Genomic DNA, 12,881 nt, shown 5'->3' with positions numbered 1-12,881 from the left:
ACTTAACTATTCGCCCAAAATATGTGAAAATGATATTCGTATTTAGCCCTTATGAGATTTTTTTAAATTCACACTTCATTTAATAAAACCTGCTACATAAAATACAATTAAAAAATTTTCAATAAAAAATACGATGAATTTCTGTGTAATATATTTTAATTACGCTCATTTACAGAAATTATATTTCGTTCTTGAAGATTATTTTCTTCATTTTCTTAAACGTAATACTTTAATAGTATTACCCAGGTAATCTAATAGAAATTGAGGATTAGTTTATGTATGCCAAGTAGATTCCATCGCAGAGAAGCATATTAGTTTCGTACAAAGAAGATTAAATATAGCAACTATTAATAATCGTATCAAGCTTTTCTATTAGCATAAGAAATGAAAGAGCTTTTCCTTCTCTTCATTTCAGTTCCTTCAGCCGGAAGAAAAATAAAGGAGAGTAAAGACACTTGACTGGTAAAGGTATTAAAGTTTTTTTAACACCATGTGTGCACATAAAAGTTTTTTTTCTCGAAAGTTTTAGAAAAGTTTCTTTATTTGTATGAGATTTAATAACCAAGAGTAAAAACTAAATATTTGAAGAATATATTTAAAGCTCAAACGGAAAGCAATATGATTTTTAAACGCCATAAAATAAACAGGCTCTTTTAAATATTTAACTTTTATCGAAATAGTTGCTTATGACGACTGCAGAGCAAACTGGTGCATGCTTGTAACGTTTGTAAGAGACAACGTTTGTAAGAGAGAAATAAAATTTAAGATGCAAAGAGAAACTAAAATTCGTCTTATGCAATGTCCCACAAATAATGGCCGTTAGAACAGATATCAAAATGTAGGGTTTAGTGACATAAGAACCGACTAAGAACCCTTTTTATATCAAATGTATTACAATATGCAAAGGAAAACTTTTATTTCGAACTGTTTTGCTTACTAGAATTTACTAGATGCCATTTATGAAAAATATTATGTTCAGTGATGCCACATTACATTTTATTTCCTAACTGCAACATAATTGTTCCTTATAACAATTGTATTGTTGTGTTCTAAATGGTAATGAGGAATACACTCTATTTTAGCAAACGATATCTTACAATGGTGTTACTTAAACGCTCGATCTCATAGTTTGTGAATTTTTTTACTCACGTAAATGATACGTTATTAGAGTACGTCTCCCAATAACTTCGCCTACAATAGAATGCAACATTTGTCCTTATTTGCTTTGAGTATTTGCTTACATGTAGTAAGCCATTCAATTTTTCGTTTTTGTATGATATCAGATCTTTATACAGAAAAGAATCAAGAAGTTCCGTCCAGAACTAAACGAGCCCACTTTCCAGTATAACAATATCGACTTTCTAGTGTTTTAGTAGTATTGATTACTGCATAAGTACCTACTGGTATTGATTATAGTAAATTTGAGATCAAAGTTCTCAAAATCAGCTAAAATTGCAAATCAGTTCAAACATAACGTAACATATTAAGTTTTTAAGTTTATTTCTAGAAATAAAATATGCCTCGCCCATCTAAAGAAATAAATGCGGTGGGGAGGAGGGACAGATAAGGTAGCAGCATCTTTTAAACAAAGCAACTAATATATTATTTTACATTAAACTTTAATCACTTTCAAAATGAATTTAAAATAACAAGCTCATTATATAATGTATGGGAGGGTGGCCCAAAGCGGGTAAGTTTTCACAGAACGCTCGAAAAGTGGAGTTTTTGGGTTTTTATCGAGACAATTTCGGTTTTATTTAATAGCAGAGTTCACATGAACCTTAAAATAAAAAGTGATTTTTGTATTATTTCAAACCCAATATTTATTTTAGATCAAACTTTACAAAAATTTGAAAAAAAAAAAACCCCGCTTTGCCCTAATAGGGGGCCCAAAGTGGGTAAGCTTAACTAATTGTGATTTGGTACATTTACCAATCAAATCTGAAGTTATTAATGATTAAAATAAATGACTAGCTACCTGCCATTACAAAAGAAAATGTAAAAAAGTTGTACTTACCCAATTTAAAGTCACCGTATTTGCTTATAAAACATAAAGAAATAACTGATTAAATTTATAGGCTAATTAATTGCCATCCGAAAAAAAAACTTTTTAAAGCTATACCTATCCTATTGAAATAGAAAATCTAACACAGTACACGAGTCGAAAAATTATAAATAAATTCATGATTAAATCCTATACTCGTTTTGTCCGACCCGCCTTTGTCCAAAGGCACGTTTTTTATTTCAATAACTATAACCCTAAATTCAAAAAAGAAACAAACAAAATGACTATCGTAGTCTGTTGGCGAATAGTGTCAGAATAACGTAATATTATTGACAAGCAAAAAAATAGGCTGGTCTGCGACTAATCAAAGCTACAAAACTTCATTTTTTTTAAAAAACATGCATCTTTTTTTTTTTTTTAATTTTAAGTCTGGTTGCGCCATTCCGCTTCACTGCTGCTCCGATGGGTCTGAATAAAACTCGGGGCGTTCGGGTAAACACGACATACGTATGCATCGCCGCTTACACATCATGGGGGGCAAATGAAAGCCTACCCGCATTGGATAACCTACCAGCTTTGGGCAACCCTCCTCTACATTATATCAAAAAAAAAGTTTTTCGCCTGTTGCCGAAGGAAAAAAAAACGATATAAGAAATAAGATAAAAAGAATAAATGTACTTTCAAAATATTGGAAATAATTTTAATTATTGAAAAAAAAAAAGTATGCGCTTATCTTTATGTTAAAACATAAATTACTCCGAATTTTGCCGACAAAAACATATCAACAACAATCACTTCGCAGTAAAGACCATGGCTGCAGAGTCGAAGTCAATCTCATTTTTAGGTTAAGAAGTCAGAGTCGGGAGTCTAAGATTTGTAATTCAAACAATCGGAGTGGGAATCGGTCTATTTCTCTCAAAGTCCACAACACTGAAAATGTTTGCGGAGTCGGAGTCAGGCTTATTTTGGAATAAAGGAGTCGAATACTTTCAATTACCAAGAGTCAGAGTTAGTCAGTTCCCTTTCCAAAGCTATGGAGTCAGAATGGGAGTCGTGAAGTCGAAGTTCAATTAACTTTTGGGTACAGAAATTAGATTTGGAGTCAACTTTCCCAAAATTCAAAGAGTCTGAGTCAGATGTTTATCATCAATGGCTATTTACAACAAATAAATCCTTCTTAAAGTTTGAGATCTGCATTGATTTTTAGTTTCGCCGTAGACACTAATGTTAAAGGACTTGAACGGAAAATTGTTCAAATAAAAAAATATACATTTTCTATATATGGTCTTCTGCAAAAACTTTTTTCTACAAAGTTTGTTTGAAGAAAATGCGCGTCTAATTTCGGGATTGCCTTGAATTTCCCCACTGGCCCAAATGTTCAGTTTTTTTAAACTGTTCAAAATTGAACAAAAAAATTGTTCAAATCAAAAAAGTTAAATATGGGAACGAAGTGTCTCCTCGCTGAAATATTTTAAACAAAATAAAATTTGTTTGAATCGAACTGTTCACTTAAGAGTTTATTTTTGTGTGTGGGGGGGTGGGGGACTGACCGACAGACCCATAGACACACAGAACGATACATATATATATCCCCATCTCAATAACTTACTTTCCAAGTTTTAATTTTTCGATATTTATTTTATTATTTGATTTATTTTTGACTTTTTTTCTTGTTTTTCGCAACATTTTTAACATTCATTAAGCCTTCTTTCATGCTTTTTCTTCTTTCTCAGACTTTTACTTTGAACGTAGGCTAAAAAGATAGATAAAATGATAGATTTAGATGATAAAGGACATATAAGCTTAAAAAAATAAACAGATAATAAAATAGATAGATAGAATGAAGAAAGATAGATGAGATTAAAAAAAAAGATTTATATATATAATACAAGATACGTAAAGTAAATGTTGTCGCCTCAGTAAGATATCTAGTCCCAGAAATAACACTAAAATATCTTACTGTTGCACTGAAGCGACGATATATAGATAAGATGAAAAAATAATAAGATAAAAAAAAAGATGAGATAAAAGATAGGTAACATGAAAAAGAGACGATAAAAGCAGAGGTTAAGGCTAAAAAATAAGGTACCGGAAGCGAAAATTCATATGGTCTTTGAGGGTCAAGAAAACTTTTTTCAAAGCAAAATTATGTATGGTCCAAAAACAAGACCACTTCCTTTTGCTTGTGCTTGCTCGAAAGAGGAGTAATGCATACATTTCATAAATTTAAATAAAGATAATTATTTGCATTCTGCTTTGCCCTCGAATACGCTTCATCGTAGAATCAAATTTTGAAACCGAGATTACACACATAATTCAATATTCTTACCAACATTTTGTTCAGGAAAAGCTTCTAAGTATCTGAAAGATTCTTGACGGATTCAAACGCAAAATTACCGCATTCACTTAAATATATCATGCGTTTTTTCCCTCATCAGGCTCCAAAATATACGTGCTCGTTAGAATCTATCGCAAGGCAAATTGACTTTGTGCATTTCGCCTTGAAATTATGTGTTAGGTTCGACAGCGCGTTAATTTTTGAGATAAGGTGTGAAATTCTGTAGAAGTTTAAATGGAGCATAATTTAATTAAGAGTTGATCTTGTTTGCCTTCATCGGCTAATGCATTTAAAATGCACACTAAGATATTGGTGGTGGTGCGTTGTGCGAGTTAATGTTATCACATTTTATTTTCAGTCATAAGATCTTAGACACTTTTTCTTTAAAAAATAAGTAATAAGTATAAGTAATAAGTATAATTATTTTAGAATTATGATTTCATACAGCTAGAATAGGAACAAGTCATTTTACAACAGCCCAAGAAACATGCGAAAATACTGTCAGTGTCTTGTCAGCAGTTACTTCTTATGGAAAAAACTGAATAAAAACATATTAAAAAATTATTATCATGAATACATTTTAGTTCTAAATGTGCACGTAGTTTGACTCTTAAAGTTAAAGCATCGGTAAAATAATCATAAATTTATCGACACACGTACTGCTAACGATTTTATAACATCTAATATCATAATAATACACACAACCCCCCTCCCCAAAAAAAAATTTTGCTATTTTTTCTTGCATCGATAAACCTTGTATCGATACTGGTTGTTGCATTTTCATTGCATCGATACTAGTTGTTTTTTTTTTTTTTTTTGACTCAACTACAATGTAACACATACACCAAAAATGAAAACTTTTACTATCATACAACGGTAATTGTATGCAATTACTCTTTGACTTAAGAATTTTCTAAACTAAATATACTTAAGTAAATTCATTCGCAGATTAATTTTTTTTTATTTTTTATTTCGAGTTTAGTACGAATAAAAAAACTTTGAACGATAGCCCGAAATAAAAGCAAAGTAACAAATTTTTGAAACACGGAATAATATTGTCTGACTGCACTACTTGAATTTAAAACCTAATTTCCTCGAAGTGAATCTGAGCAACGATTCGTTTAAATAAATGTTGAATCATTAACATTCTCTGATTCTTTGGTTCGCAATGTAAAAGTCATAGTCACCTTATGCTCAGCCGTCTCAAATACATGTAAAGCTTTTGGCAGTTTTAATACTTAATTTGTGATTTTATTTATTTTACGTGTTTCCATTCCTCAGCATTCAGTTCGGAGAGATCCTTTAACAATTCTGTCCACAGAAATGCAGAATAAAAGGTGTTTGTATGTAAGGTATAAAAGGTTGTTGTTGAGTATATAATAACAAAACAGTACGAAAAAAAACTGGTAGCGAATAAAAACTATTAGATTAAAAAATTAGTATAAATACGTATATGCAAAATTTATAGACTATGTCGCTCTGTAAGAATGTGCCTTTCTTATAGTGAAATAATTTTTAAATAGGTGCAGTATATATATATATATATATATATATATATATATATATATATATATATATATATATATATATATATATTAGTATAGATTTAATACACTGATCGTATCTAGGGTTCGATGGCACTGACCATTAAATACATACCGAGTACATCTAGTTTACGTGTTTGTCAAATCAGTAGGTTCAAAACTCTTCTGATAGATCACTTAACAGTTGACGTCGGCGTCGGTGCAAGAAACTGGAGGTGATTTCGCTCCCTTTCAGCCTCATGTTGAAATTTACTGGTTCACCAGTAATTGTATCATGATTACTCGTGACACCAAAGGCTTGTAATAGTAGCTTAAGTAGCGATATGAAATATCGACGACGATCTCATTGCTAAAAGTCGCCTCTTTTTTCAGTATCTGCTATGATGAAGTAGTACATTTTGATTATCCATTGTGATTTCTTATCAATTCCTCATTGATACCTATTTTCTGGAAGATACATCATAAAAAAATCGTAACAAAACAAAGATGCATCATAACAAAGCAAGAAAGCCGACGGTTAGCGCCAAGATGGCGCACGATTTCTCATGTTGCAACTTAGTGACGATCGAGAGATTAAGTGATACCATCTTTTGATCGTTAATCCAGTTATACCATTCTGCGTTAGAGACAATGATGACGTACATATAAGATTTACTCATAAAAAAATCTATCAGTTTTGTGTCGTATGTAAACGTATGAGAGCCTCTACATTTGATAACGGAAAAATCATAATTCCTTCATTCTACTATGAACGGCTGCTAATTCAAACATACCCAAAAAAAAATAAATTCAGCGTTTATGTAAGTCAGAAGTATGGCATGTTAATAGATAAAAAGAAAATAAATTATTCTTTCTCATTTTGTTGATTTTCATTCTTTTAAATAGTCGACCCGTATGTATTTTTTGCTATTTCATTGTGATCCGAAGAATAACAATAACTTAAGCGATTCTCTAACATGACATCACATTGCTGAACAAAGCTTCAAACGCATTTAAGACAACGCGAACACACACGCTATACATTTCTTTCATGTATATAATTCCGTTTTTGAAGTAATCCGAAGTGAATGATCCTTGTTGCTTTTGAAAAAATAATGCCATATCTTAAAATATATTTTAACCTAAAACATGACCTTGAACAATAGTATAAATTCTTTCATTCAGAATGAGAGGTTTAAATTAGTTTCACTTTTAATTAAAAAAGCAGTTTCCTTTCGCAAAGTAATAACGTGTGTCAGTGTTTAAAAAAGAGAAATTTTCAATTAAAAAAATATTGTTTAAATTTCACAATCACAGAATGATATCGGTATCAAAATGTAATAAGTATAAAAATACATACATATGAGACCATTGTAATTCTTAGTTGAAGCAAGAAGTCTACTCTCTTTATTTAAAGCATAATGTACTATTAAAAGTTTTTCGGTACAAAAACCAAGATGCATTCTTGTTAGCTTATTTTAAGAAGATTCTGCTACGTAACATTTTGTAAGAATAATATCAGTTTAAAAAAGAATAATTTTTTTCACAAGAGACAGTTAATTGCTCGAAAAACATATTATCCTCCCGAATTTCCCTTATTTATAATTTTAAATAATGAAAAGGATTTGGCATTTAGTGAACTTCAGAAAGCATAATCGAACGTCATATGCTTCTTTGGTTACCTTTTTCATGTGTCGTGATGTATTTTTGCGTGTTAAACGAATATATACAAAAATAATCCACGTACATATATGAATAACTTAATCGTACAAGATCTCAAACTACATGTTTTAGTTCAGTAATGTTTAACATCCTAAGATTATAAAACGTTTCTTTGCTAATTATTGAATGCAGCATAAAGTATACTTTTCTGTTAAGAATTTCAATCTGTGAGAGGTAATTCGATAGTATTTGGCTGTGAAATATCGTGTACGTAACGCTAAATCTAGAAATAATTACTTTGTTTTCAGTGAAAATGAAAAAAACGAAGTTTCATATTACCTTTAACTGTTATTTGTATTTTTACTGAGAAAAAAAGAATAAATTGTTTGAAAATACGTTTGGTATTCTTCACAGTACAATACGGGACATTTCCACGAACTACGGAACGACTATAACTAAGAGTTATCCACCATGTTTTTACATTTATTTTAAGTACCGAGGAAATAGCCGCCTGCCTTGTCTAGAGAAGTATGACTGTGAAAGGAAAGTTTGGGTTCGAATTTTGGCCAGGGCATGGACGTACTTCCTCTCTCCGGTCCTTGTCATTCCTTTATGTGAATGTGTTGTTATGCTGTAAATGATTGCCTACCCTATAAACGGGTCCTTATAGCATGTGTGTACTACAGAAGCCGAAATTCACACCAAATTACGGTACAGTTGGAAAAGTGAAGCAGCGCACCCCAAATTGCCAGCCTAGCTGGTTCACGACGACTTTTTCCTATTCCTAAGCATTGCTTTTAATGTAGATAACATTTTATTTTTGTACTTGAAACTTAAGTAAAATGCATACCTGTATGAAAAGTTGGCCGTGAAAAAGGTATTTTTAAGCTCATAGTACTTTTAAGCTAATTTAGCACAAGTATTTAGTGATATAGCCCGAAATATTTATAAGAAGTTCTTGACCAATTATAAAAATAAAGTAGAAGTTCCGTCCAGAACTAAATGAGCCTATTTTCTCGTACACCAATATCGACTTTCTGACATGAACCCCAAATTGCTAGCCTGGCTGGCACACAACGGCGTTAACAACAACAACCGAGTGAATACGTTGCTTAACGACCGCTTCGGACAAATTTTCAAGTAACACAAAGTTGGTTACTTTTCCAAAAGACAGTTCAAAAAATAAAATACAGTCGAGCCCGCTTAATGGAATAGGCAATTTGCCAGAAAAAATTATTCTAATAAGCGGTATATTCCATTATCCGGGATAAAAATAACACACATCAACGGTGTAGTACATTGGAATTTTATTACATTAAGCGGGATATTCTATCATCCGATATTCCATTAAGCGGCTCGACTGTAGCACTGAAGGCACTAGAAAACAAAACTTACCAATGGCTGGCGCATATATGTTGAGGTAAAGGCAATCCTCACTCTGATCCGTCAAATGCGGGATCAGTCTCTGCAAGTAACGAAACCTTCCATATGGCATTCTTCGCAACGCTTCTGTTTCGTTGCTGATGTCTGGCAGCTTTTGAGGACAGACTGGTCCCCAGGTATCTGCAGATCGAATGCCTTTCCAATGTGGGGACGTGACAGGTGGCATGAATCTCAGGCGACCCGTGGGTGCCCCCGCGTATGGGACCCCCAAAAACACCTCTACAGGTTGAAGCTCTCGGTTCGACAAGGTGCTGATAAATCCTCTTAAGGTGCCGTACCTGGTGTGAACAACCCTGGTGCTCAGGTGGCGGGAATCGAAGTCCATATTGTAAATGGATGCCAACACATTGTAAAAGTTGAATGACGCTATCAAGTACATGATAGTGATAATCTTCATCGGTAATATCCATTGGTGCAGTTGAGGTGAAGTCATTGTTGAAACTCGCTACACCCAATATTTTAACTTAAGTTAATGAAACACTTTGATGGTGGCGTCACATTCTTAATCTGCGGCGTGATCCTTCCAAAATCCCTCTTTTACATACTGAGAAGTTAATTTTTTTTAATTAGTAAAATACCAATGAAAAGTTCGGTAAAGAATCTTTTCTGACAAACAGTTTCAAAAAATATTTAAGAAATATATATTTTTGTAAAGATTTAAGGATGAAACTAATAAATAATGATCATTTAAGGATTTCTTTTCCCATTTTTTCAAGTTATTTATCGTAAAAAAAACCCTCATCGAAACCTGATTTTACGAGTCTGGCAAACGCTTTACATTTCGAAACTTTCCAAGTTTACTGATAGAAAGCATTAAAAATGAAATGCATATTAGCACTGGGTGAAGTTCAAATTTTTAGAGTACCAACAAGCGCTAAGAAACTGCTTTGAAGGAAGAGGATAATTTTTGTCACGCATTTGCTCACGTGCAGAATCATAAACTATTCCTCTCTCACATAAGATAGAGAGAGAGCGAGCAGGAGGGATGCTGCTCCGGCTGTTCCACGATCGTAACTCCCCGCATCTCTGGGAGCATGGATCGTGAGGGCTTTTCCGAATAGAGGCGCAGTCGCAATGGCTCTGAATATTCTAGCGAAAATGATGCATGGGGTTGAGTGAAGTGAATGAAACGGATTTTAGAAAGCTTCACAAGTAGTCAAGAATGAGGAAAAGTAACTCCTAGTAAATAAGTGTACAATCTGAATAGTCGATCACACTTTTATTATGATTTTGCGCCTTCCAATAAAAGATGATGCTTGTGAGAAAAATCATTCTTTTTTATCTGATACTGTGAAAGTAAAAAAAAATGTCACAGAAATCAATGTATTACATTCGAAGAAATGGTTGCTTTGAACGTTTCTACGACGTGTTTTAAGGGGGTCCAAGACACAAAAATCGTCAAATTTTGCTTTTTTTATTTATGTATAAAAACTTCTCCAGTTTTTTTTTCTTTTGCTTAAAAAGACGTTTGAATCTTGTTTTTTTTTCATAATTAGAACAAAAGATATAATTAGTTTTTGTTGCATGCATTTAGCTGATGTTATATTTAACTTTAAATGCGTTTTTCTCCATGATGCAATTTTTTCCGATTTTTTGCAACTCTTATAAGTCAAGGACTGATAAAGATAAAGTAACGAAATTTGGAGCATATCTTTTTCAAACAGTTCCTTTACCTTTTATTCGGCAAGTTTGAAAAAAAAGTTTACTAAAAAAAACATGTGATACATTTTTTTTAAACCTTTGAATTTTTCGAAATTTTTCACCAAATATTTTCAATTTCTTATTGAATTAACAGTTTTTAAATTGCCGAATAAAAAATTAAAACTTAGATGTTTGTGCATAAATTTTTGAAAAAAAAATTGAAAATTGACCAAGAATATTTTGAGTTTTAATGATTTAAAGCAACTCCATTTTTTTATTAAACAGATGGTGAATCTATGCAAACAATTTAAAAACTCTAAACGTTTAATTTTTTTTTCAAAATGTGTCCCAGACTCCCTTTACACAATATAATTTGAGCAATTTTCTGTCGAAGGGTTGAATCATATTATTCCACGCAAGGATGAATAAACCTCATATATAGGCAGTTTCAACCCATTAAACGTCAAGTTATACGATTTTAAATTTCAATTGGTTTCCAAGAAACGACGATAGAACTTGAATACTAATATTTCGTTATTGTAAAACGACTAATTTAATTTTAATCTTTCATAACACGCATTTACTGCTCATATAAATAATTTAGAACAATATAAATATTTTATTTTAACTATATTTATAAGAAGGCAATAACTTCAATTTTGAATATTTTAGTAACATTTATTTTGCTTTTAATTGGTAATCTTTGAGCTGGAACAAAACGTGTGCTAAAATAGAAATGTATTAAGTTTTTCACCTCTCTCTCCTCCTTTTCATCCGGAGGAAAAAACAGAAAAATGTAGCAATTATCTTTTATTTAATAATTTTCATCCCCTTTTATCTTTTTTCTCATTTTCAAAAAATAATCTTAGTTATTGTTAAAGAATATGCATATTTTCAAGTTACTAGTTTTTGAGACACTTAAAATTTTAATGGTGCATTTGAAATGGTGTCTAAACGGGAAAGTTACCAGAGTTAAAATGCTTGAAATTTTCAAACACTGGCTCATTTTTAGTTTTTTTTTAGAAAATGTGCATTTACACTTTACTATCTAAAGCAATTTCAAATAAATATATTGCAGACTCTATTATAGTATTCATCTAAGGCAGGAGCTAAAATATTATCAATACTCTTTAAAGCGACTGCACTACTAGTACGAAAAGCCATTTTTACCATATTTTAAGTAAACTAAAAAAACAAAAACAAATTCTTTGAAGCTAAAACATAGAGTGCCCCGAAAAACGTACGCTGTCTTTGAACGTTTATAACTCTGCCATACTTTTTTCCTATTTTCACGTTTCAAGGGATAAACCAATGGCTGATAAGTAAACATTAGGCAAAGAAAATTCATTTTTTAAATGCTATTGGAAATCTGAGAACATGAGAGAAGTACGAAAGCAATTGAGGAAGGAGTTTTTACGAGATGTCCCAACGAAACTCACAATTACTTATTTCTTTAATGAATAAGTGTTAAAAAGAAAGAACTGTAAGAATGACAATGACAAGGGCTGTAAATGACTGCGATCCTCCATATCCAAACAAGAGAAAGAAAATTCATTAAAAGGCTATTTTATTCCCCTAGAAAATCGTTTGGGAAAGCAGCTTGTGGGACATTGCCACATATATCGTTTTTGAAGCGTGCCTAACAGAATATTATTATTATTAGATTTTTGCACAATCTTAATGAATATTATTATGTCGTAAAAATCGAACTGAGTGAGTGGTATCAAGCAAAATCAATTTAGCAAAAACGTTCATTTTCCATAAGCCCCAATGATTTCTGGATTTGACACCAAATAATTTTTTTCTGTTTGAGGTGTGTCAAACACAATGTTTACACCACTAAACTAGCTGATGTCAATGAGTTGAGATCAGCCATTATAGTGCCCTTATACCAATCAAAGTGCTTTACATTCCATTGCTCTGCGTTATCAGCTGTGACTAGACCACATTGGCCAACAACTTAAACAATGTTTTTAAATAACTGGTTTTCACATTGGTTCATTTTATTTTCATATTTGACAGGTTCAATGGGAAAAACTCTTAAATTCCCCCCGAAAAGCATGGTTTTTGCCCCTTACCTTTGATTGCATGTACATTAGCTTTAAGAGGTTATCCCAGTGATGTATTCAATTACCATTTTTTCAAAGTTTCAAATGTATAGAGATAAAAAAATTTTTCTAAAGCTTCAGGGGCAAATAAAAACTTTGAACACGTAGTTATGATCAAATCAAGAAAGAAAAACAAATTTCAGTTATAAGCAGTGCATTTG

General features: G+C 31.9%; 1 protein-coding gene across 1 annotated transcript; it reads right to left on the bottom strand.

Annotated features, from left to right (window-relative positions):
- Window positions 1–7,003: 7,003 nt before the first annotated feature.
- On the bottom strand, window positions 7,004–9,404 carry LOC129234282 (neuroligin-4, X-linked-like). Its single transcript, XM_054868277.1, has 2 exons — window positions 8,924–9,404; window positions 7,004–7,008 (listed from the first exon to the last, which is right to left on the bottom strand). Exons 1-2 carry the CDS (start codon window positions 9,402–9,404, stop codon window positions 7,004–7,006), a joined length of 486 nt encoding a protein of 161 aa, XP_054724252.1.
- Between the last annotated feature and the right edge of the window lie 3,477 nt (window positions 9,405–12,881).

Source organism: Uloborus diversus, chromosome 1 (assembly GCF_026930045.1).
Source record: "Uloborus diversus isolate 005 chromosome 1, Udiv.v.3.1, whole genome shotgun sequence".
Taxonomy (NCBI): Eukaryota; Metazoa; Arthropoda; class Arachnida; order Araneae; family Uloboridae; genus Uloborus; species Uloborus diversus.
This window is presented reverse-complemented; position numbering and strand designations above follow the sequence as displayed.

Coding starts and splice junctions, on each gene's coding strand:
- LOC129234282 (XM_054868277.1), bottom strand. CDS start 9,404: ATGACTTCACCTCAACTGCACCAATGGATATTACCGATGAAGATTATC.